Raw genomic sequence first — 26,770 nt, forward strand, 5'->3', positions numbered from 1 at the left:
TTTCGGGTGGAGACTGCAAGAGTCATGGTATCCGCTCCAGTACTAGCTTTAGTCACCACCCACGTACTGTGCATTAACTTCTACAAACTTTACTATGGTATACAAAGAACTCTTTTCCCTATCTGAAACCAGTTCCATTTTTTTTTCCACATTCTCTGTGAGTTCAATGTTGTTTACATGTTGGAACATGATTGTGTGTGTGGCCATGGGAGTCGCTCAGCCTTTCCTATTGGCAAGATTGGCAGCTGTTTCTAGGCATCCTTCTAATTGGAAACTGTGGGTGGTTGTGATAGCTTCAGGTTTAGCTATGCTTTAGAGATATATGACTTCCCTCCGTATGGAGGCTACTTCGATGCTCACTCTATTTGGCACCTCGCCACAGTTCCTCTAACCATTCTCTGGTGGAGCTTTATTAGAGACGATGCTGAGTTCAGAACTTCCAGTCTTCTCAAGAAATCTAAGACAAAGGCGAAGTAAGTTTACTTACAGATGCAGAGGTTTCTTGAGCTTTTTCAATGTTTTTTATTCAGAGATTTTTTCAATGTTTTTTATTCAGAGATTTGACTTGGCCTTGCTTTTGGTCAATTGAGTCTTAAGACTTTTGTCAATCTTTTTGGAGTCTTAAGACTTTTGTTAATATTATGAGAAAATCTTGTGATCTATATATGATTGTGTTAATAAAATTTGATTTTACATAAATTGTGTGAATTGTAGGGTTTAAATTAATTAAACAAAATTGGCTTTAATGACCATTCATACAAAATCTAAAGTATTTCAATAATTTCATGACACCATATTACCCATTGCGCAAAGTCACTTAAACCAATTGCAGCAAGGAACCACAAGTCGAAAGCCTTGGTCAGTTTATATACATTTACTCATGTTTGATACGTTAATGTTCCATACTGAAAAAAATATATTTCCGGAAGCGCGGGACTACGCTCCAAGATGCCTATGGCGGGGTGGACGATCATTGCTAATAACTGGAAACCTAGAAGCTCTCCCGATGATGAAAAATAAAACAACCTAACGGTTGAGTTAGAAGCATAAAAAACTAATGTTCCAACGCCCACCAAATTTCAAACCTAAACAATTTAAACCCAGTTTATTTTCTTGAAACATAAAGCTATACCAATTTCTTTTTTTTTGGTCTGCGATTGAATTTTTTTTTTAAAACCACAAAACCATTTTTATTATAAAAAATCGCTAAACCTCTATACTAAATAGTTATATAACAATATAAATATATAAATATCTTCATTTTTTACTTTAATTTTACAAAAAAGACTACATTTGAGAAGTTTCACAATAAAATCCGTGTAAACTAAGAAAACTATTTTATTTACTGCACATATACATTTAAGAATTTTAAAATCAAAATTTAAACCCTTTTCCTTACACTATTTTAACCGTAAATTAACAACTACAAAAGTTCGGTTATCTTTGATCATTTTTACGCTAGAGGTCAATTAAATCTATACCAATATAAGATTAAAAAAACTAACAGCGAAATTAATACTATTGTCATTGTAAGATCTACCTAATCAACATGTATAACTTTCAATCCTCCATTCGTAGACAATTATAGACAACATGACAAAATTAACATTTATCAAAAAACAAACAATACAATTACATGCACAAAACAACACAATGCATCGACAACGTACCCCGCGCTTACGCGGGGGCTAAACCCCTAGTAGTTAATAATACTCCAACCAAATTTCGTTAAGCTTTTTAATACGCAAAAGTTTTTGCTACCAAGTTTATATTATTCAAACTAATTATTTTGCTGTTTTTAATACATTTATTTTTTAAATGTGTTCATTTTAGTATTCAAACTATATTTAAATCAATAATATTAATGTTTCAAGAAAAAGTTTAAGATCTTCAAAATTTATAAACAATCTTAAAAATTTAAAATTTATTTAAAATTTTAGTAATGAAAGTAACTAACTGTAGATAATCTTTAAATTCGAATGTGGAATTTCAATTTTACAGCAAGTTTGATACCACTTTTCAAATTTACACTTGAAAGATAATTATTTTCATAATACCTTAAATTTGTAATTATAAATAAATAAATAAACTCTTCTAAATTATTTATAAAGCTAATCCCACCCCATAAATTGTAAACTTTAAATAATAATTCCTAAATCCTAAATCTAAATGTTATGATATTTTTGAATGAGTGTATTTTTTTAGAAATAAAAGTCAATTTAGGATGTTTTAAACATTTTTCAAAATTTAAAAGAGACGTGTAAAATGATGTATTGTTCGAAAGGCAAGTCGACCTTTTATACATGTAACGAGATGGTAGATAGATTCTTCTTTCAGAAAGTCCTTATAATAAGGCATGAGCCGCTTATTAATTGAAGCTTTTATAAGTTCTCCTTTGACGGAAGTGTATTAATTATGAATAACTAAATGAAACACAAACAAAATTTGTAGTAACTATTAGAAGTCTTACAGTTTCATTCAAAAGAACCAATTCCTATCTTAGGAAGAATCTCCCCCTTCTTCTATTTTTTGTTTCCTATTTTTTTTTTTTTTTTTTTCGATATAAGCAAACTATTTATTTCGTGCCTACAATGTGCTCTCGTTGACGTTTTGGATCGAAATTTTTTGAATAGAATTATATTTTAAGTGTAGTGAAGAAGACAAAATTCAAAAAACTGTCAAAGGTTACCGCTGTTTTGAAGGAGGTTACCGCTGTTTTAAATTATAAGTGGAAGAAAGATGTGGAAGGGTAATTACTTAAATAATATCCGAAGCATTGTAATTATTCGCTAACGACGCAACCGCTGGTCTGATGGTTAGACACATTGACTCGTTGAATTTTTTAAGTAACTGAATTTGGTATACCTTCCCTTTGAATAGTTGAATGTAATCTTTTTTTTAAAATCCCTAAATGTTTTTAAAAAACCAAGCTTAACTTAAACTGTAAATATTTTTAAACATACGGCATTTATTTAAACCGATACTCTGAAATTTTGTTTTAATCTCATAAACACGTAAACGAAAGTGTACATGAATGGTTAAGTGCCTTTACTTTATATATCGACAAAAAATTTGTTGACATGTGTACACATTATAATCAACAGGTACTTACATGTTCTGTTTGTGGGAAATTCAACAAACTTGAAAGAAGCACTAAGGATTAGTATTTGTTTGGTTAAAGTTGAAAAGAAGACCAACCAAACCCATGTGCATAAAAATAATAATATAGAGTACTTCTGCATAATGAAAGTTTGTATATTGATTCACGTAACTAGATTCTTCAAAGGTAGTGATATTACGGATGTGTTTTTTTGTTGTGGTAAAACATGTAAAATAATAACTTAAAAAAATCATTAAAGATGTCGCAAAATCACGAGAGAATAATTATATGGACAGTATTAACACAAGACATCGTATAAAGACCAAGCCAAGCAATAGCAACAAGCCCAATATTATGATGTAAACCCATGTGTGTTAGGGTTTCTTGCAAGTGAGTTAGTAATAGTATAAATAGTGTTGTGTTATGTAATGAAGAGGTAACTTTGGTTGCGTTTGTGAAGCCCTCTCTTTATCATTCATATGAATCAATCCAAACTTTATTTATCTTGGTGACAAATCTAAAGTCTTTCCCTTTTCTCTTTTCTTGTTCTTTGTACTTCAATAAAGCCATTGAGCTATCTTGTTTATGTTTCAATAAAACACAACTCTATCTTGTTTTGAGATTATCTACATGCATGGTATCAAAGCTTCAGTCGATTTATGGGTCTTATATCTTTTTCTAGAGCTTCCTCCTACTGTCTGAAACAACACACCGTTATTGCGGTCATAGTGGATGTAGTCTCACAAGATGCAATGAGTAAAGCTAAATATAAGCTCCACAGATCTTTCCACATTCACCATATCACCTTCTTTCTTCACCTCATCTATCATTATCTCCATGAAGTCTCCATATCTTTAATTCAATAGATGATACTTCATCTCTCCTCTCTTCAAACGTTTTCTTTTTTCATCTTCGTCACATTTCGGCGTGCCTTTTAGTTGAAAAAAATGGATGCCGAGTGCAAATAAGTAGACGAATCCTTATATGGACCAGAGATATTACCATAAGACCAACGTAGAGAGCCTTCCAGAAACAAGGATCAAAAGGAGACTTTAACTAAATCAAAACTGAAATCTCTACAGGTTACTACTAAACTCTCCAAGTCAAAGATACCTCTGAGGGAGTCATGATAGATCTACAAGTATACATCAAAATCTCTCATCTGGTTCAGAAGTCTACTGTATGATACATCGTCATGTTATGCTTCGACTGATGCCTCCTCCAAAGCCAAATTCATGTGGATTCAAACTTGTCAGCTTTGTGTTCACCCGCTGCCAAATTTGTGGGGGAGTAATAACACAAGACATAATATCAAGACCAAGCCCAAGACAATACCAACAAGCCCAATACTATGATGTAAACCCATGTGTGTTAGTGTTTCTTGCAAGTGAGTTAGTAGTAGTATAAATAGAGTTGTGTTATGTAATGAAGAGGTAACTTTGGTTGCGTTTGTGAAGCCCTCTCTTTATCATTCATATGAATCAATCCAAACTTTATTTATCTTGGTGACAAATCTAAAGTCTTTCCCTTTTCTCTTTTCTTGTTCTTTGTACTTCAATAAAGCCATTGAGCTATCTAGTTTATGTTTCAATAAAACACAACTCTATCTTGTTTTGAGATTATCTACAGACAGTTGCACCAGCACTTTTTGGTTAATATGTTTGAAGATTTTATTTTTGTATGCATAAAAGGTTGCGTATTTCTATTATGAAAGGGTTCAGTGAAAAGATCCAGTGAAGCAAAGAAGACAACCCCCTCCTTATGAAGCAAAGAAGACAACCCCTCCTGATCCTTCTCCTTCTCCCACGTTTACCAACATCAACATCTCAGGTTTTGATTTAAATCTTTTTGATCTGAATCTCAAGTTACTATTTTTAGAATCATGAGACTCACATTCATACATGTTTTTCAAATTTTGGAAAAAGATGCTGACCAGGTGAATCACACTTCAAAGGGTGGTGATCATGTGCCTTGTATATGGATTGTTGGTGGTCTTATACAGTTGTGCTTGCGCTTCTCGTCATATGTATACCTTATGCTCTATTATAATCAAGTGATCAACTCTATACCTCCTTCTCTGATAGTTTTGCACATCATATTCCACAGTAGCGTTAATGGGAATACCAATATCAAAACAATCCCCTAGTCCTGTCAAATTTATTAACCGTCCAAGAGGCACCCGGTCATCAAACCAAAAGGAAGAAGAAGTTCCACTATTTATCTCAACTCGAACAAACTGTTCTACCAAAGCCTTGATTGGTAGAGCATTAGCTGAAGCAGTAGCAGTAAACAGCATAAGCAGTATGCAGCAGAAGTTGTATGCTATATTAATTATAATCTAATTATATGATTGGAAAAGCTGTAGTATTTAAAATAGTAAATGACCAAGATAGACATAATTATAACTAAAGAATTAAAGAAAAAAAAAACAAATGATTCACGTACACAAATTTTCCAACAACTAAAAGAATCTTATGAAAAACAAAGTGAGCTAAACAAAATAACTAATAGTGAGCATTCCAAATACTTTCTGCAATATGGTTACGAACTTCTGTCATGTAAGTATCTCCCGTAGGTTCATAACGTGTGACATCAACTTCTGGTGCATCTTCTATATTTGAAGGATTCAGTTCTTGTTCTTCCATTCTTTCGTACTCATCAAAATCATCATCTTTTGTGGTTGAACCACATATAAAATTATGAAGAGCCATAGTTGCAACAACTATTTTACATTGCGTCGGTAGATCATACAGTGCCTCATTTTTCAGAATCCGCCACTTCGCCTTCCACACACCAAACGTACGTTCAATCACTGAACGTAAAGATGAATGACGTTTATTAAACCATTCACTTGCACTACTAGGTGGTCCATCACCCCACTGATGTGGGTGGTATTTTGTTCTACGATTAAATAACCTTTTCTGTTCGGATATCTAGAATCAACAACAAAATATTTTCCTTCTGGAGGTGTCGGAAAAAATGTGTCACTCTGCGCACAATAAGTGAGAACTTTTGTATCATGTGCTCTGCCTGGAGTCCCAACGTATGCATATATGAATTTCATATCTAAATTGCAAATAGCAAGTACGTTCATTGAGGCATATTGCTTTCTCACATTCCAAAATCTTTCTTTTTGATCAATTCTAACCCTTACTGACACATGAGTACCATCGAGAGCTCCAATACAATCACGAAAATAAGGCCAGTACCTTTTATTAGAGTATAGACGATTGCTTGTCTGATCAAACTCATCATGACGAGGCTTTAATATATCCTTGGAGAGAAGAAGAACAGCATCTAACACCTCCATAAATTTTCTGTTCACCGTCTACTGGCTACGCTGAAAGTTTTTAGCAATTTCTCGTTGTACTTCATCATGTCCAAGTGTTTACAGAAACATTGCCACAGCCTCTTCTAATGAGCACTCACGTGACTCTTTAAGGTTATAATTGTTCCTTAAAGTATCACATAACTATATAAAAGTTGTTTGATTCATTCGTACCATTTCATAGCATTCTCTACCAGAACCATTAATCATCTGCATTGTATGACGCAAACCACGGCCTCGGTATTCTCATCAACTGTCTATCACCATATGGATTAGGATGCTCGCTTTCAACCAACAATCGAATTACCATAAGTATGTTTTGATCACATACCATGACAACTTCCTGTGAAACAAATATAATAAACAAAACAAAGAATTAGCATGCGACAAGGTATATAACAACGTTACGTAAACATTATATGTTTAAGACACGGCAGCAAAGAAAGAAGAAGCGTACACAATATCCAAAGCAAACATCCAAATTAAAGCTAAACCTCATATAAATTCAGAAAACACCACGTCATGTGATACATGTTTAAATTCAAAAATCCAAAGCAAACTCCCAAAGCTCAAAACACAGAAAATATAAAGTATCTAGTTCATTTTTCCAGTAGCCCTTTCTAGATACTTTATTTTTTGTTTCTCATCCGGTAACGTCATAAAGATTTGACGCCCATTCTCGTTGCTAGCTAGGTAATCAAGAGATGCCCAGTACAACTCGATTTCTTGATCTAGCGTAGACAGCTTCAACAATTCCTCTGTGGATATAGCAGTATTAAATGGGTTAAAGGAGTCAAATGTTTGTCGACCTGCTGACCAAAATCTCTCTTGATTTTCTAAAGTATTTGTGATACGGTCCCAATGATCTAAATTGGGCCTTTTCCGAGAAGATTTTGTTCTGGAGGGTTTTTCTTGATGTGCTCCTTTGGTACTATGCATTTGGTGAGTCTTTTGACTATCTTCAGGCATATTGATTGGAGATGATATGTCATCGTATTCTTCTTCTTCAAATTCTATACGCTGAGGCAGTTGGCTCGGTCCTTGTTGATGTTGCCAACCTTCGCTGACCGAGATTGTAACTTTAAGGTATAAAGAATCAAGGAGTGGAATATCACGCAACGGATGGACACGGAGTTTTGTGGATTCTGGACAGGCCTACAACGAACATATAAAATTTATAAATTGATTAAAAATTGTAAGTGAAAAGAAATTTCAGTAACTATTAGCTTATTAAAAAGTACCTTAATTTGCTGATCCCACCAATCTGCACTCATATCAATCTCACCAAATTTAGTGAAGCCTAACCCAGTCGCATTCTTTGTGACGTTTATATATGTCATACTGCCTTCGTAGATGTTCAAGGCGAGTTTTGAATTTTCCCCATAGTAAGTTCAAACCAAACCTGGTCAAAAAGCCTGCTCGAATGTTTCGTCTTCCCATTTCACTAAAACATGTCCCTTTCCAATATCCCTTGTCTTTTTCACCATTAGCTAATACTAACATCTCATGACTCATCTCATGTGTCCAAAAAAATTTTGGATAAAAATCCATAGACAAGAGCATAGTAAAATTCACATGGAGATCCGAGGCTAAACAAGTACCCAGGTATGTTTGGTGGTGGTGAAATCGTAGAAGGGATATCCAATAGTGAAAAAAATCCACAGAGCGCTAGAGAAATTTGAAGAAATGATGATTATGTGATGTGGGGATAAAGAAACTATACATAAGAAGTGAAAGGTTGTGTCTCAAAAGGTTGTGTCTCATAAGAAGGTGACGATTCAAAGAAAGGAAAAGTAAGATGTCATTTGCATTAGTATTGATGACGTAAGACTTTTAAATGAAACGAAAATTTTATCCGTTAGATTGCATAGCAGCAACAATCTCAACCGTACGAACTTAATTTTATTTTACTATAAAAAATGCTGATGTCACCGAACACAGAAAGTGAGTTTGCTATTATATATAGAACAAAATATACATCAAATTAATGTGTATATGTATTCATACCTTACTCGTTGGTTGCTTAGGATCTTGTGGGTTCGACATCGTTTCTGTTTTTATAAATTATACAAATACTATTATACTTTATGCTTCAAAATATAAACTGAACTGAAAATAGCACAAGTTCATCGTGAAAACCAATATAGTGAGCATAAAATAACATGTTAAAAAGCAAACACATGAACTAATAACTAAACACAGAAAAAGCTAGCACATCTACCTTCTCATGGAAAACACAAATTTGAATGAATAAGTAAATAGTATATGATCAATGAATTATATTAGATAAAAAGAACAACATACCTTACGTTCAACTTGAAGTTCTTGACGGCTGTTTTTAGCTAAGCACAGATCTTTGTTTTCATCCTTTTTATAATAAAATTTACGTAGATATGATTAGGGTTTAGAAAATATTATGGTAATATCTTCACAATTTTTAGTTATAATATATAAGGGTGTTTTTGTAATTACTAATTAATAGGTTAGAATGCTCTTTAAAAGCTTCATTAAAGAGCATTATCGTAGGGAGCATATACAAGCCGCCAATGCTATTACAAGTGCTTTAGTTATTATTGTGATTGGATATGGGAGAGCTTTCAGCCCATTTAACTACGATACCAATCAAGCTCCAATTCTCCGGAAATATGCCAAGATATTTCTGAGAAAATAATTTACGGTAATAAAATAAATAATAATTTTGGAGGTGATATCGATTTCAGATCTGATATGGATTATGAGTTCAATTTATTGGAAAGCCAGAAATTTATTTATTGAGAATTAATAGAGTGACTATAATTTTTAATTGTGTTATTTTATGGAATGAGAAAATTTACAGGGACTCTGTTCTGTCATTACAAAAACAGAGTATGAGAAGAAAACAGAGTAGGGAAATGACATGACAACAAAACCTAAACGACATATTTTGTAAATACACTCATAAAAATGAAAAAGAAATACTCGGACAAAGCGATAGACTTCTAAGTAGGCATCATTTAAGATGATGTAAGAGGAGATATATTGAAGAAGGAAAGAAGAATGGGTGTGAAAAATGGGAAACATAGATATATAGGTAGTCAAAGAGGCATAACTTAAGGGTTGTGTTGTTTGAGAGGAGACTGTTAGTAGAAAGATGCCAAGCATTACGGTTTATTTTAGTGACGTAAGTCACTTAGATTAAAATATCTTCACATCCGTTAGATGTCAAAAGCAAACAAACTTAACCGTTGGATTAAAAATTTTATTTTTCTATAAAACAAATGATGACATCATCGATTACCAAAATTTGGTTTGCTATTATATATAGATTATTCAGACCATCATAATGTTCCTTATAAATATGTCTGAGTAGTCTTACTGTTAGATTTAGTGTTCTTCAAAGGTTGATCTATGTACTACTGAAATGAATATTAATTAGGAAATTAAATAGTTCTTCATCTAGTTGTTCTTACTGCTAAGTATAGGCTTGATCACCCTGAACTTAGATCTTAGGATTAATTAGCGCAAGCGGAAGTTTGGTTAATGATCTGAAACTAAACTATTATGATCTAATTAACTAGATACACACGAAAGTTGGTGTAGGAGATTAGAGAACCTATCAAACTCATTCGTAAAGCCTGCTAGAATAAATATCGATCGACATAACGGCAGTTACATCGATCGATGTTTTGAAAGGTGTATCGATCAATATTCACATAGATTCATCGATCGACACTTTCTCTTGATTAATAAACAGAAGTTGAGATCAAAGATCTAGTCAGTAGATAATCTAAACAAACGAAATTTGATAGATTATAAATAAAGTTTGAGTTCAAGAACAATTAATAATTATAAACTCCTAATAATTCATAGAAGGCATACTTTTCATACCTAAGAAATCACCTGAATCTAGTTATTTCATCTTTAATAGTTTAAAACCTAAAACCAATCATCAACAACTACCTTGTTCACCAAACCTTAGCTTCGTTTATTTCTTTAATCATAACCGTCTAGTATTACTTCGAAAACTACAAATCTATTGTGTAATCCTAGAGTCTCTATGGATTTGATCCCTAAGGACTACATTTGAACCTCTTATTTGAAAGAGTAAGTCACTCCTTAGGATAATTTGAGTGATATCACATGTCATCAACCTGCAACTACCCAAGTTCACAATCCTGTCGTCATCTTTAAATCGACCCGGATTACTGAACATGTTAACCCCCAGAAGAAGAACATATAAAACCCATTAAAGGATATAAGAATAGATTTTCGCCCAAACAAGAATTATTCGGAAAAACGTTCTTTCGGTAGGGTTTCCAAAGAAACACCACGGTTTCACAAAACAATCATACGTAAAACAAACTTCAGAGAGTTTCTATGGAAAAAAAGTTTACAAAACAATCTTTTGTAAAATAAACTTTCAAAAAGTTTATACGGAGAAACTTTGTAATAATAGCAAAACATTATCGAAAGCATTTGTAGCCATAAACGAAGAGAAAAAGAGACGAGACAAGACAAGGGAATGGCATCATTGGTGTTAGGAGTTTTCAAGGCTCCTAATCAAATGTTGTAGTATAAAAGATTGTCGAACCATTCCTAGGTGATTCTAAAGCAAAGAGAATGCAAGTTCATGCTTAAGCTAAGTGCAATCCGGTTTTAAAGATGGTATGAACTAAGAGCTAATAAGCTAATGCAATCAAGTAATGATCTTTCTTTCTCAATATGAAGCAAGAGGATTCATGGGGCTAGGCATTTGATATTGGGTGATGTAGATCCAATCTAAGGTTGGCAAGCTATCAATCAAACACTTTCCTTATGCCTAGACACTAAGCTAAACAAGCTCTATCTCTAGATGAATGTTCTTTTGGTAAAGCAACTCAAGCATCTAATCTCTTAGATTGAATGTTACTAAAGCAAACATGGATAACAAGTCTAAAAGCAATCTTAACTCCTTTAGCAACTAATCTCTTAGGTAAAGCAAGCAAAAAGCATTGAAGAGCTGGTTAAGGCATTTCATCATACACCTTGTGGACAAGAAATGCCTAGAGATCTATTTTAGTATGATCAAGACTAAAATAACATTGAGAACCCTCAACAAGCATGAAAACAAATAAATCTAAAACTAAACACCTTAGATCTTCTCTAATCACCCTTAATCACCCTAGCCCATGAATCCAAGATTAGTCTACTCACTAATAGACATGAATAACCCCAAAACCATGGATGATTCAAGGTTAAACATGATTAGAGAGCAAGATAATCAAGCAAAGATACGAGATTATGATCAAGATTAGATCTTTTTCCCAAAAATTGCTTTTGATTAGATAGAAAACAAGGTTAGTCCTAATTTTAGGTTTAGAGAGTATTTATAGGACTCCTAAAAACCTAGTGGACCTCAAAACAAGTCTGAGAAGGTCCAGCAAAACATGAAAAATCGACCAAATATAGATCTTGCGCGCGGGTTCGTGACCCCGCTCCAGTGGGTCGCTCCAACTTCACAGCGGGTTCGCCATCGCTCCGGGACGTCGCTCTGGCTTCCTTCGCACTTCATGGATTTGGCGCGCGATGTACCCAACTCGCTCCGTCTTGGTCGCTCTGGTTCTCGAAAGCTATCGACAGGATATTGGGGTCAGAGCGGGTACGCTACGTCGCTCCACAAGGTCGCTCCAGGTTACAGCGGCTACTTGACCCCGCTGCGCTCGCCCGCTCGAGATCATGCTCGTATCGCGACGAAATGCCGAGTGGGTTGATGATGTCGCAGCTAGAGGTCGCTCCAGGTTAGAGCGGGTTGCTCACCTCGCTCCAGTAGGTCTCTCCAGCTCCTCTACTCGGCCAATAATCATTTTCTACTTCTTTTTGAATCACAATGCTCCCAAACATCTCCAATCACTCCATAGCACTCTCCAACACCTAATAAAGACAATGCATGCACTATGGATTCTACAGATGCCTAATTCCTAATCTTTATGATCATAATGTACAAGATATGAAGTCTAAACACATGTAAATATACAAGATATCAACTCCCCCACACTAGTCCTTTACTTGTCCTCAAGTAAACTTTTCAAAACACAAGGAGGAGAGATACAAAGAGGAGAGCTTAGCCAAAAGAAACACTCAATGCACTCAACTTGACATCCTAAAGAAACATAGCAAATAGCATGAACACACTCTCTTATTATACTCTAGCTTGTCTAGGCCTATAAATACTTTCATGTCTCTACACAAGTTGTAATACTCATCAACTAACAAGTTCTTTAAATCAGCTCTCACATTGATTCACACGCACATACAAGGTGAATTCTCACAAATGGGCACATGATCTCAATCATTTGGCTAGGTAAGCAATGGTCTAATATGAATGAAAAGAAGGATTCAAATGTTGTCATTTCAAGGTGGTTATCACTCAAGAACAAAAAGCTTGATCATTATGCAAAATTTATCTAAGACTAGAAGCAACTCATGCATACATAGATTCATTCTCATCATTCTACCCCTTTTTATAAGTGATTACAAGTTTTACCCTTTTATCATCATCTCAAAACCAAAATAACACCCACTCACATCACTCACCCAATGAACAACTCTCTTTTTCTTTTGACTCAACCAACTAGGGACTTTAATTCACTTTTTACAACACTTAGCTCTAACTCTTTCTCATTTCCCTCTCCACCTTCTCTTTGATTCTTTTCTCTCTTTTTTTGAGCTTCATACTTTCCTTTTGTCCCTAAAGTTTTCTTTTCTAATGACACTCTTTTGTTCATCTTTCTCATCTTTCTCACTCCCCAAACCCAAAGTATTAACATTTAGAATACACAAACCCCTCTCACCATCCCCAAATGCTAGCTCATTATGCTAGCAAGAGATGAGAACAAATCTATGTCGCTTCCAATACTCTCAAGATTTTGCACATGACAAGCTATCAAAAGATGCCTCGCTCATGCAATTCAATGTTTGGTCTCAAAGAATGGCTAGGGTTGTAGGGTATGGAGTGCCATTTGGGTTAACAAAGATTGGTATAATGAAATAAGATAACCCAAATGATGTGTATGAGACCCATGATCAAGTATGCAAATGCCCATATGCAAGAGAGATTAAGTTCATTCAAGCCAAGTTCAGATTGGAGCTGATCTTAATAACAATGTCAATATCAAGCAAGCAAACAAGTTTCAAGAAGAGTTTTCAATGCTCGAAGCATGCGAGTCTTTCAAAAGATTCTTAAGCTACTTGATATGTTTAACTAGGGTGTCAAATTCAGTGCAAACCAATGTTCTATACAAGGCAATATCAATCAGCTGCTCCATATGCAAGTGAATGCATCCTATATGTTCTAGACTCAATCTTAAGAATGCAAGTGATGCAACTACATGATTCAAAATTTTGATTTTTTTTTTGGTTTTTCTATGCATATATGTATGTACAATGCAATGCATGAGACTCAAAATCATCAAAGCAAACATGATCAAATACTTGGTACCTCCCCCACACTTAAATCACACAGTCTCTGTGTGAGTAAGGGAGAGATACCTAAATGAAAGCAATATGCAAAGATAAACTAGTATGTATAAGATTAAGGTGAATGAATACCTCTGATGGAGTGTTGGAAAAAGGGAGTGGTGTCTAGGGAGCAATGTCTGGCCGCTTTCCTCCTCAGCCCAAGGGTCTTAAAAACGGAGATCCTACTGATATGTACAGGGATAGCCATGGGACTTCCTCCCAAGTGAGCTTGTTTTAAGTCTCTACCTTGACTTTTCTTCCTTTGGCTAGTGATAAGGAGGGTCCTTCCCACCTTCAAGAGTGATGGTGAGGACGTGAGAGAGAAGCTCTTGAAGCTTGATTGGATCATTTTGGAGCTGAGGAGTGATGATGGCCCTTGCACTTGAGAATGGCTTAGACCTTCCCTTGCACTTGATTTTATACTCAATGGCCCCATCCTTAAGCTTCATTGGGTGGAGAGTGAGAGTGTGAGGAATCTTATCAAGAGGTGGAGGATGAGGTTCTTTCACAATCTTCTTCTTGTCATGAGCAGCCTTTGTGGCTCTACTCACCTTCTTCTTTTTAGCACTTTCCAAGTGTTCAGCACACAACTCTTTAGAGGACTCTCCAGCAAGACCTTCTTTCTCAATACCAACCCCTTCAGCCTTTGTCTTCTCAATGGAGGATGCTCCACAAGTGATTGTTCCACAATACTCAGTATTCATCTTTGGGGATTGTAGTGGATAGGAGACAGTTTTGTTCACATTTAGGAGTGTGACCTTCTTGTTGGCAAAGTCTATGCAAGCTCCCACTGTTGTGAGGAATGGAGTGCCAAGGATCAATGGGACTCTCTTCTCAGTTGCCATCTTCAGAACAGTGCGGTCTATAGGAATGGTGCATGCTCCAATCTTCAAAGGGAAGTCCTTGATGAGACCAATAGGGGTTGTAGAAGAGGAGTCTCCAAACTGTAGGAAAGATGTGTTTGGCTCCATGCTCTCAATCCCTAGACTCTTCATTCAATCTCATCCTCCTCTTTCTCATGATCACTCAGCTCAATCTCTGGAGAAGTAGTGGAGAAGACAACATTGCAAGACTCCTTGGGGTTCTTTTCTGGTTTCCCTGGTAGAGACCCCATTGGCTGCTTGGAGGATGAAGGCATAGAAGCAACTTGACTCTCCAAAACCTTGAGATGAGAGGCAAGTTGCATGTACTTGTTGTTGAGGTCAGAATAGTTTCCATCAATCTTTGCATGGATGTTCTTGAACTCATAAATCATGGTCTTCTCATTTCTGGCCTGAAATTCCAAGAGTTGCTTGAACATAGAATCCACACTTGAATCTGGAGCTTGAGCTTTAGAAGAGCTTCCTTGAGTCTGAGGAGACTGGTTGGCTTGAGGATAGTTCTGCTTGGCTTGGTAACCTCCTTGTTGATTGTTGTAGTAAGGCCTTTGATGATAGTTGTTTTGGTACTGAAAATTGGGCTCTTTCCTGTACTATGTGCCATTAGCATTGATTAAGCACAGCTCCTCTTGGCCTTCTAAACCATCAACCTCATTGACCTTAGGAGGTACCTCTTCACTAGGACCACCCACAAAGTTCATCTGCTCCTGTTTAGCTTGGTTGGAAAGAAGCAAATCCATCTTGTCTTGTAAGGACTTGATCTCTTTCTTTGTCTGCTGATCATCACCTCTGTTGACCCTATCATGCTCCTCACTGTAGACTGAGTCACTCTTGGCCATGTTCTCTACTAGTCCATATTCTCGACCACTTCCTCTGCCTCTTCCTCAGTTCTTCCCAAAAAGAAACCATTGCTGGCAGTATCAAGCATGTTTCTGCACTGTGGTAGAGCTCATCTATAGAAGGTGCTAAGCAAACTCTCCTTGGTGAAGCCATGATGTGGGCATTGAGACCAATAGCCCTTGAACCTCTCCCATGCTTCACTAAATCCCTCTAGGTTCTTCTGCTGAAAGCTAGAGATCTCATTCCTGATTTTGGTTGTCCTTGAGGTAGAGAAAAACTTCTCTAGGAATGCCCTCTTGCACTCATTCCAAGTTATGATAGAGTCACTTAGAAGAGCCATCTCCTATTGATGTGCTTTGTCTCCCAAAGAAAAAGGGAACAACTTCAACTTGAATGCATCTTCAGAAACACCATTGGTCTTGGACAAGCCACAATATTTATCAAACTTGTACAAGTGATCAAAAGGGTCTTCAGCAGCAAGGCCATGATACTTGTTGTTCTCTATGGTGTTAAGCAGCCCTGACTTGATCTCAAAGTTGTTGTTCTCCACAGCTGGTGCTCTGATTCCCAACCTATGACCATGAATGTGAGGTTGATCATAGGCTCCAATGGCTCTAGCTTGGCGTTGTGGATGCTGTGGCCTAAGGTTTGCAGCTCCTTGGGCCACTCCATCATGAGGCTGATTCTGATTGTTCTCCATTTCAAACCCCAATCTCTGAAAGTGAGTCTGTTGCTCTTCTTCTCTTCTCTTTCTTGCTACCTCCCTCTCAAGTGCAACTATGTTTTCAACTCTTGGAACTAGGCTTGATGAACCTCTGCTCCTCAAGTTCATACACCTGAAATGCAAAGGGAGAGGACGAAGGAGAAGCAGTAACAAAATAAAATAAAAACGACTTAGTCTCAAGCAAGTGACTAAATCCCAATGTCACAATCAACCTAGAACTTGGCAACGGCGCCAATTTGGTGTTAGGAGTTTTCAAGGCTCCTAATCAAATGTTGTAGTATAAAAGATTGTCGAACCAATCCTAGGTGATTCTAAAGCAAAGGGAATGCAAGTTCATGCTTAAGCTAAATGTAATCCGGTGTTAAAGATGACATGAACTAAGAACTAATAAGCTAATGCAATAAAGTAAAACCCTCAACAAGCATGGAAACAAGTAGATCTAACACTAAACACCCTAGATCTTCTCTAATCACCCTTAATCACCCTAGCCCATGAATCCAAGATTAGTCTACTCACTAATAGACATGAATAACCCCAAAACCATGGATGATTCAAGGTTAAACATGATTAGAGAGCAAGATAATCAAACAAAGATAAGAAATTATGATCAAGATTAGATCTTTTTCCCAAAAATGGCTTTTGATTAGATAGAAAACAAGATAAGTCATAATTTTAGGTTTAGAGAGTATTTATAGGACTCCTAAAAACCTAGTGTGCCTCAAAAACAAGTCTGAGAAGGTCTAGCAAAACATGAAAAATCGACCAAATATAGATCTTGCGCGCAGGTTCGTGACCCCGCTCCAGTGGGTCGCTTCAGCTTCATAGCGGGTTCACCACCTCGCTCTGGGACGTCGCTCCGGCTTCCTTCGCACTTCATGGATTTGGCGCGCGATGTACCCACCTCACTCCGTCTTGGTCACTCCGGTTCTCGAAAGTTGTCGACGGGATGCCGAGCGGGTTGATGATGTCGCTGCGAGAGGTCGCTCCAGGTTAGAGCGGGTTGCTCACCTCGCTCCAGTAGGTCGCTCCAGCTCCTCTACTCTCCCAATGATCATTTTCTACTTCTTTTTGAATCACAATGCTCCCAAACATCTCCAATAACTCCATAGCACTCTCCAACACCTAATAAAGACAATGCATGCACTATGGATTCTAAAGATGCCTAATTCCTAATCTTTATGATCAGAATGTACAAGATATGATGGCTAAAAACATGTAAATATGCAAGATATCAATCATCACAATTCTCTCTCCTCTCTCCTCTCTCCTCTCTCCTCTTCTCATTAGCCTCTTTCACTCCCTCTTCTCACACTCTCTCCATTTCATCACCCATCAGCCCTCTCACTTTTTCATAGCCCATTAGCTTCTACCACTTGCTCTCATTGCCCTCACCACATCGCTGTTTCACATCGCCTCACGACATCGCTGTTTACATCGCCTTGCTCCTCTTCCTCTCTCCTCATCGTCAACTCCTTCAATCTAAATAATAAAGAAAATTCAGATAATTTGCTATGGTTTGCACAGCTCGGATACAAAGGTGTTTCAGTATCAGCTAGCTTTGGCAATAACTCATTTTATTTCTTGTCCTCTCCCTCTGCCATCTTAGAAAAATTCCCCGTACCAACTAACGCTTCATCAAAACATTCAGCAGCTCTGTATAACCCAAAGATCTCTTCATTCCAGTGACTTCCTCTGCTTTCACCTGCAACCCCTGAGTTTAATTCTCCATGTAGATAACAATCATGCCGCATCTTATAAGCCTCCTTCATTCCCCTAGTAACCAGATGGTCAACTTCCACACTTCCTGAGTGACGATCAATATTACGACAGTTAATACAAGGACATGCAATCATATCAATCCCTCACAAAGATGCAGCCACATCTTGTACAAACTTTGAAGCCTCTCTCTCATAAGGATCAACTTTTCGATTCAGAATGAAAAGGAAAAAAAAAACAATTTAAGTCCCTAAACACCTACTGAAACCTAACTTATACCATTAAATTCATTACTTGCTAAGATGCACACATGCTTTGTCAACCATTCTATGTTATAACCTTAATTGAAACCTTTAGTTACATAAATAACCATTTCATAGTTAAATAAAGATTTTTGGAAAACTTGTCCTCAGATTCAGACCACACAACACTCAAATTCATAGTAAATTCACACAAATTCAGACAAAATAACAGAAAACTTGTCCTCAGATGGTAACTCAATATATTTAGTCTCGATAATTCATTCTGAGACTAAATATCACTAGAAATCAACAATGTCAATCACACTGTCAAACACATATAAGCATGTAAAGCATGATACCAAACATATAACTACAACAAAAATGAAGACAAAAAGCAAACAAAATTTTGAGAAATAAATCTCAAAACTCTAAATCAAAAAAGATATAACTACAAAGCTAGGACAGTCGAAGAAATAGTATAGATAAAAGGCAAACATAAAGAAAACGGGAAATCAAAGCAAAAATACATGTCTTCGATTTGAGCTCACTATTGAGAAGGATGTCGCAATTACGACCGGCGATACCTTCAGCAGTGGAAAAGTCGATCAATGGCTCATGCGTCTCTACCTTAATTGGTGGATGGGAGAAGCGATTTTGTGGTCTAGAGATGTAGAATTGAGCCCCCTTTTTCTTATGGTTCTAAGACAAAGAGGAAAAAATTAGAGGTGAGAGAGGGAATGAGAGTTGAGATGACAGGGAAAGTGATTATTTTGGTAATTTTCACTAAGTGTGTCGCGAAGAACCTAATTTTAGGTTTCTGTTTACTGAAACTCTATCATAATGTTTATCTAACGCTATTATATGATACTAAAATTCCTAAATCATCTACGATACCAGTTCAGTAAAACGAGCTATGACAAATATGCTATCAGTGTGGACTTTTTGTAGTGTTTATTGTTTGACCTTTATGTTAGAGTAATTATGTTTTAATTTTTACATTTTAATATTGCATATCAACAATACAAAATGCCAAAAAAAAAGAAGCCATTAAACTTAAATACTTGTTTGACATATATATATAAACTCACGCATGCATAAGTATTTATCTAAATTAACAATTGAAAATTATACATAGGGGAGGTGATTGCACGACAAATAAATTTTAAATCTAAACAATATTGATTGATCAACATTATAGTCCAACAAGAACTAAAATTAGGGATTAAATTTTTACTGAAACCAACATTAGGGATTAGACCTCGGCTTTGCAAACGCAACATACCTGCATACATAATATTATTACTATTAATTAACAGAGAATAGCTTTGGCATGCACCAAATTTTAGCAAAAAAAAAAAAAATTTCGCATGCAACAAAAATATCCTCTCCGTTTTTTTATATTTGACATTTTAGAATTATGCACATAGATTAAGAAACAATTAATTTTCTAAACAAAAACATCGTTAATTGTTTACCTAACCACTATTCAACCAATAATAAAATAGAAACTATAATAGCATTGGTCATCTTGTATAAATTATTAATAAATTTTACCTAGAAAATTGAAAACATCAAATAATTTGGAAAACATCAAATAATTTGAAACACAAATATTTCTCGAAAACGTCAAATATAAAAAAACGGAGGGAGTATAACATAATATGCATGCATCCATCTTTAAAAAAAAAAACTAGTTTTTGTTCATACCTTGCTTTGTTTCAACCATTGTGAAATGCAATCCTTGTGGTAGATATGTTTACATGGCAATGTTGTTATTTTATCCCCCATCACATAGTCAACTAGACATATCGAACACCTACCATAATATCCAGATCAAAATTAGAATCATGGTTTAAACGTAAATTTCTATTTAATAGTAATAAACCATCTGTTATATGTTAATGTGGTTTGTAATAAAGCAAAGATCCAAATGAGGAGTGAGGAGTGAGGATTGAGGAAAGAAGCTATAAACAAACTAAAAGATATATAGATATGATCTTACTGAGTATCAGTTGCGATGAACTTCTTTTTCTTGATTTGCCAGCAGCAAGTTTTGGTTTCCGCACCATATTTATATGTCGGTAATTTTGAAATCCTTCTTTGCGATAAACCTCTATCAACATTTCCCATGGAGTCTTCTAACTCATTCAATTCCTTTTCACCCAAATATAAAGAAACAGAATATTGATATATGAGTTTTCCTTTCAAGATCATAAACCACATATATAATAGTATTTGGATGAAAACATTGAGCTGACACGGTACATACCTCATACGTCATATTTGCGGGATCAGTGTTCTCATTAGTAGAAAGATCAAGGGAGCTAATTGATGAGCTATTTGACCGGGTGCTAGTATGTGTATGATGACCCGAGAAGTGATCATCATCATCATGTTGAATAATTGTTCTACTAGTCTAAAATATAATCCAGAGCAAAAAATTACAATACATGTAAGTAATTTTACGTCAGTAATATGTTTGTTAGTTTGTAGAATTATGAAAATAAATAAAACTAGGTGTACGTAACTTTATTGGTAACCATAAATTTTATGAGAGAAAGACATGCAACTTGATTTATCTAGATTTATGAAACGTATAAAAATTTATGATTAATAAATTTGAAAATTGAAAAAATCATTATTACCGAGGGAGCATCACGTTCAGGTATGTATGAATTGTTCCCTGTAGGTTGAAATAGATAAAAAATCATAAGTTAGAACAAAGTCGTGAAAAATTCCTAAATAATGCTTCTGTTCACGTTTATGCTTTTAAAAATTGGAAGTAACTTAAATACTATTTTTAGATAGGAAAATAATTACAAACTTCAAATTCCAACTAAGTTGGAGTATTTTATCTTAATACATACATAGATTTAAAACAGTCTATCATGTTTTTACTAAAAAAAAAAACAGTCTATCATGATTTACGTACCTTGTATATCTTCATCCGTGCTATTTGCCGCTAGAGTCCGGGGAAAACAAAACAATAAAACGTGGTAAATTAATTTCAGTTGGTAAATGAAAAAAAGATTCGTCAAGTATGAAAAAAAATTAAAAAACGTCAGGTGGAAAACATATACTTACATTCGTCTTGTTGCTGCAAATATCTAGCAAGTTTTTCATCATCGCTTAGAGAAGTAGGTAGATTACCTGAAAAACAAACAAAAATGGATTTTCTGCAATAATACTTTTTACAAAAAAATGGAGGTACCTGGTGAACTGACTCTTTTTTGCAAAAAGCATATATGACTAATTTATTCATTTACAGTTTTGTGAATCATCTTTCCTTAACTATGTTAATTAAATGTATATTACATGTTTTTTTATCATCTAGAGAACGTATGAACTTAAAATTCTAGACGTAAAAAAATAGTTTAACCTCAATATACAATTTATGTACCTTCTTGTTTCTGAATCTCCAAAGCAATAGCAGTATCGTCATATGTCCAATTATTTTGATACTGTTGTTGAATTTCCCGAGCAATCACATCATCATTAGCCGTCAGGTCAGAATTATTTGGATATTGTTGTTGAATTTCCCGAGCAATAACATCATCATTAACCGTCAGGTCTGAATCTTCTGATAAACCAAATTGTAAGAACATTGCAAAATTCTCATCTATAGATGACTGGTTTACAAGTCGAGGCATAGTTATTTTCTCGAGTTTTCAAAGAAAAAAATGTTGCTTTTGACAATTAATGAGATCTATAATTTCTCTCAACCAACACAAAGTATTCATACCATTACCTATCTCTCAATTATTTAAATAAACACTTGAAAGAAGGTTTTTGTTGTGAGATATTATGGGTACATTTATATGGCACCAGAAGACTGTATCAATTTGAAAAGTTTCTTTGTGTATCCGTTGCATTTATATATTTAAATATTTTTGCCTCCAGAAATCTATTTTTTTTTTTTAAAATTCAAAATTGTAAATAATAATCCAACTTTTAGATTTCTTTCCCATAGTATGATATGTTTCTTTCTAAGGCTCTGATTCAGATTAAACGGTGCATGATAAGTGAATTGCATACTGCAGTGTGGTTTAACTGCTGCTTGTATAAAAAAACGCACAATGCGGAACAATTACAGTTCGTCTAAAATAATCAGTTTAAAACAAAATACGAATGATAACATATATAATGAATAGTATAACTGTGAGATACATATAATATACTTATATTTTACAAACTAAAAAAATCAGTGATACTAATATAATTTTATAAATAAATATATATATATATATTATTTTAAATATCTGAAATATGAAATTTAATATGCATTTAATAAGATTTTATAGCCAATATCTTATTTTAGTTTTAAGAATAATAATTGCAATAGTTGTTTAAAAATAGTAATTTAAATTTGATATTTAAAAATAAAAAAGTAGTTAAACCAATATCAAATTTTACTATTGTATCTCTATTATGTAATTTTTAAATAATACTTTATGATTTTTTTGGCCTAAAGACTGTCAAAGTTGCGTCAATTGTCGTTTAAACAAAATGAATAAATTATAATATCTATTATAGTTTAAAGATATATAATTTTGGTTTCGGTTTTAAGGAAAAAAATTATATAAGATTAGATTTTCCATATTTTCTAAACGATGAAATATAAAAATATCGAAGGTTGATTGTATATGTTTTCTGTGCATTTTAATTAATAAATAACAATAAATGTTGTCAAAAAGAAAAAAAATAATTATTAATAGACTAGTTAACAATAGTGTATAAAATCACATGTTATTACTTGCTTCTTATTTAAAAGTACGGTACTGAAAGAAGTTTATCCTGATATACCTTATATTCCTATTTGTAAGTATTTATTTTAAAAGTTAATAGTTAAAATATAAAGATGAATGGTGACATCATTTTATCCCACTAGATGCGTTATGTTTACCCGTAGTTCCTATGGAAAGGATAAGTTGTAAAAAAAACTAGATCACTAGATTTATTACTTCAAAAAAGTTAAATCACTATTTTACTAAGTGTATAGTATATAGAAGAATGACAAGACTCTATCATCAAGAAAAAAAATTACCCTCTAAGGCTTGCAATGTTCTTGCAAACCCTTCATCATCATGTAAATAAGTTTTTGAAAATATTTCAATACAACAGTAATGTTTAGTTATATGAAAAGAATAACATTAATTTAATTAAATATCATTACTTATTTGGTTTTGTTAAAAATCAGTAAACACAAGATGTTTTTAGTACAAACACTATTTTATAAGAAACAAAGTGATAGCTGAAAACTATGGGCATAAAAAGGCACAAAAAACTATTTAAACTAATTATATCAATATATATTTAAGTACCTTCTTGGTGCTGAATCTCATAAGCAATAGCAGCATCTTCAAATGTCGAGTTATTTTGATATTGTTGTTGAATTTCTCGAGCAATAACATCATCATTAACCGTCAGGTCTGAATCTTCTGATAACCCAAATTGTAAGAACATTGCAATATTCTCATCGACAGATGACTGGTTTACAAGTCGAGGCATAGTTAATTTGTCGAGTTTTCAAAGAGAACAATGGTGCTTTTGACAATGAATGAGATCTATAACTTCTCTCAGTCAATCACACCATTACCCTTTCTTTTTTTTTCTTTGAACACAAAAGCATACCATTACCTATCTCTCAGTTATTTAAATAAACACTTGAAAGAAGGTCTTTGTTGTGAGATATTATGGTAAATTAAGGTTGCACCGGAAGATTGTATCAATTTGAAAAGTTTCTTTGTGCGCCTGTGGCATTTATTTGATTAAGTGTATTTAAAAATTTTGGCTCCAAGAAATCTACTTTTTCTTTAAAAATTTAAAATTGTAAAATGATAATCAAACTTTGAGATTTATTTCCCATAGTATGATATATATGTTTTTTTCTAATTTGTTGAATTATATTACTTTTAAAAAACTAGATCACTACATTTAAAATAGTAAACTATCCCTGAAGAAATAATGTTTCGAAGATAACATTTTCATTTTTCAAATCTTTTTACTATAATTTATTTATATTTATTTAAATAACTTAATTAATGACATACTATTACAAAAATTAATGACATACTTTGAAAGAATATAGTGATATATACAGTTTTTAATTTTACTAAATTAAAGATAAATTACTCCAAAATAAAAGAAATAAATGAATGCCCCATAATCATTTTTCTTAGTTTCTTAGTTCTCTTCAAAGTTGTACTATCTATCGTTCACAAAAAAAAACAATGGAATTTGTGTGATCTAATTTTCCAAATTAGATATGGACGATTGGATGTGAAAACTGTCAAAGTATGAATCCTTCCTTGGCTTCAACACATTATTCGTTGTTTTCGGAATATAAATCATTTTACGTACACTATTATTTATTTTGCATTTTTTACATATTATAAAATAATAAATATATTTTGAATAATAGAGAAGCAGATAACTATTACATATAATTTAATTGGCACAAATGCGTAATCAAAATAATCACTTGTTTTATTAACAATCTTTTTATAAAAAATAAATCAAAACAATCAAATTTACCCATTTTCTATTGTATATAGTTAAATTTAAATGATATTAACATACATATGTAGTATATTTTAAGAAATGGTTAGCTATTAAATAAGACTTCATACTCATATGATTTTATGATCATTTGTATTTTTTATAACAAAAATTTTAAACTGCTGAAAACTAAAATTTCGAAGTGTACTTTTAGTAATTTATTAATTTATAATTGTATTTAAAAAATTAATGTAAATTACAAAATTAAAATTTTAAGTTCTCAATACTTCTTCAATGCAAATTTAAGAACTAAATATTTACTTTTATATGGTTATTTAATTTAAATTAAAATATATACTTTTAATATGAATATCTATTAAATGAGAATTTCTATTCATATAGTTTTATGATCATTTGTATCTTGTTATAAAAAAAATTAAACCATTAATAACAAACTTATAAATGTGAGATTTTTAATAATTTTAGTAATTTATATTCATTTTTTAAAAAAAATCAGAATATAACATATACGAAAAATGTATTTTTATTATATGATGAATATGATTATTTAATTTATTTTAAAATATCAGTTAAACAATAATGATGAATGATATAATTTTTTTTACCAAATCTGTATTATTCAAAATCATTAACTGCAATATATATTTTAATCATATTAGGTAATTCTGTAGCTTTTATTTAAGGAAATAAGGAAAATATCCTTTTGTACATTAATACTTAATTTATAATTAGTTTAATAAAAATATAGTATTTGTTTAGATAAACAATCTTAATTCTCTGATGATTCTAAAAATCATTATATTGATGACCGTGTCATAAATAAACTGTTATAATGTTTTTCTATTAATATATAATAGATTAACTTTTATTACATGAACTAAAAATCTAAATTGGAGGTCCTTCAAAGGGCAACGAGTTACGGACGTGCTTAGCTAAAAATTTTAGGAATGTATTAACGCTGGAATCAAATTTTTGTTACCTTTGATTTTATATGAAATAATTCTACGTGATGACCAATCTCAAATGCAAAGAAGAAGACGACACTGATTTCAATGCTCAGAAAGACTAGAAGGGATATAAGGAGTTCTGTAGTAAGTTGATACAGCGCAATGGAAATATAAGTATCAAGACAGTTAAGGAGTTCACTTTAAAGTTTGTAAGAATTGGTCCGGTGTGGACAGGGTGAGGCTAGTTTACCTTTGTGTTATCCATCGGGTTGGTAACTGTTAAGAATTAGAAGGTCCATATCCCTCATGCATAGATACAATTGGTGATGGATTTTAGTAAGATGAGGAAGTATACATTGGGTCTTCATGCATATGATGAACTTGTGGAGTCTGTAATGAAAGCAAGGGACACATTGAAACCAATACATTTACGTTTAGATAGATTCTCATATGCCTTCCTGATTTAGCTTATGGAGGCGATCTCAAACATGGGAACTGATATTATTCAAATTACCCTAAAGAGTGATTTATACTCTCTCAAATAAGAGGTCGAGTTGTAGTACTTAAGGATTGAATTCACAGGGAGGTATGACACATAATAGATCTAATAGTTATATGATTAAGGTAGGCTAGTAGTCTTAATGTAAATTGCAATGGTGAGCAAGACAATTGCTCGGCTGATTGATTGAGGTTTAATGGAAGGATGGTTGCTAGATCTAGGGTTTCTATTCAGGTAATCAGAATTATAATCCTACAGATGCCTAACAAGTTGTATGCATGATATTATAGAGCTCAACACTTATAAACAAACCATTAGGCTCTCGCTTTCTAGGTTTGTCTATTGACCAGTGTCGATCGATGATTCTATAGGAATATCGATCGATACACTTGTTGAACCGTCGACCGATTATTCTATTGGAATATCGATCGACGCGTTTTTGCTTTAATGCGCGGGTTGAATGTGCTCACTAAGCTTCCTAGATCAGCTCTCGCCTTACTC

At 33.7% G+C, this 26,770-nt stretch overlaps 2 protein-coding genes and 1 pseudogene across 2 annotated transcripts; 1 reads left to right on the plus strand and 2 right to left on the minus strand.

Annotated features, from left to right (window-relative positions):
* Positions 1-506, plus strand: part of LOC106314845 — a 50,679-nt pseudogene extending 50,173 nt beyond the window's left edge.
* A 6,489-nt stretch (positions 507-6,995) lies between these two features.
* Positions 6,996-8,328, minus strand: LOC106317072. Its single transcript, XM_013754932.1, has 2 exons — positions 7,670-8,328; positions 6,996-7,583 (listed from the first exon to the last, which is right to left on the minus strand). Exons 1-2 carry the CDS (start codon positions 7,766-7,768, stop codon positions 7,023-7,025), a joined length of 660 nt encoding a protein of 219 aa, XP_013610386.1. The 5' UTR covers positions 7,769-8,328; the 3' UTR covers positions 6,996-7,022.
* Positions 8,329-19,525: 11,197 nt separating this feature from the next.
* Positions 19,526-23,886, minus strand: LOC106317553 (E3 ubiquitin ligase BIG BROTHER-related-like). Its single transcript, XM_013755351.1, has 9 exons — positions 23,626-23,886; positions 21,705-21,881; positions 21,389-21,454; positions 21,237-21,266; positions 20,950-20,987; positions 20,574-20,720; positions 20,307-20,458; positions 20,012-20,120; positions 19,526-19,586 (listed from the first exon to the last, which is right to left on the minus strand). The coding sequence occupies exons 1-9, from the start codon at positions 23,810-23,812 to the stop codon at positions 19,557-19,559; spliced, it is 936 nt and encodes a 311-aa protein (XP_013610805.1). The 5' UTR covers positions 23,813-23,886; the 3' UTR covers positions 19,526-19,556.
* Between the last annotated feature and the right edge of the window lie 2,884 nt (positions 23,887-26,770).

This window comes from Brassica oleracea, chromosome C9 (assembly GCF_000695525.1).
Source record: "Brassica oleracea var. oleracea cultivar TO1000 chromosome C9, BOL, whole genome shotgun sequence".
In the NCBI taxonomy this organism is placed as follows: Eukaryota; Viridiplantae; Streptophyta; class Magnoliopsida; order Brassicales; family Brassicaceae; genus Brassica; species Brassica oleracea.

What these genes read in the sequence shown, in the direction of transcription:
- LOC106317072 (XM_013754932.1), bottom strand. Translation starts at nt 7,768, where the DNA reads ATGACATATATAAACGTCACAAAGAATGCGACTGGGTTAGGCTTCACT. An exon ending in GGTGGGATCAGCAAATTAAG is followed by an intron (nt 7,584 to 7,669) that starts GTACTTTTTAAT and finishes TGTTCGTTGTAG; the next exon opens with GCCTGTCCAGAATCCACAAA.
- LOC106317553 (XM_013755351.1), bottom strand. Translation starts at nt 23,812, where the DNA reads ATGCCTCGACTTGTAAACCAGTCATCTGTCGATGAGAATATTGCAATG. An exon ending in TGAGATTCAGCACCAAGAAG is followed by an intron (nt 21,882 to 23,625) that starts GTACTTAAATAT and finishes GTTTATCAGAAG; the next exon opens with ATTCAGACCTGACGGTTAAT. An exon ending in AATGGTTGAAACAAAGCAAG is followed by an intron (nt 19,587 to 20,011) that starts GTATGAACAAAA and finishes TTATGTATGCAG; the next exon opens with GTATGTTGCGTTTGCAAAGC.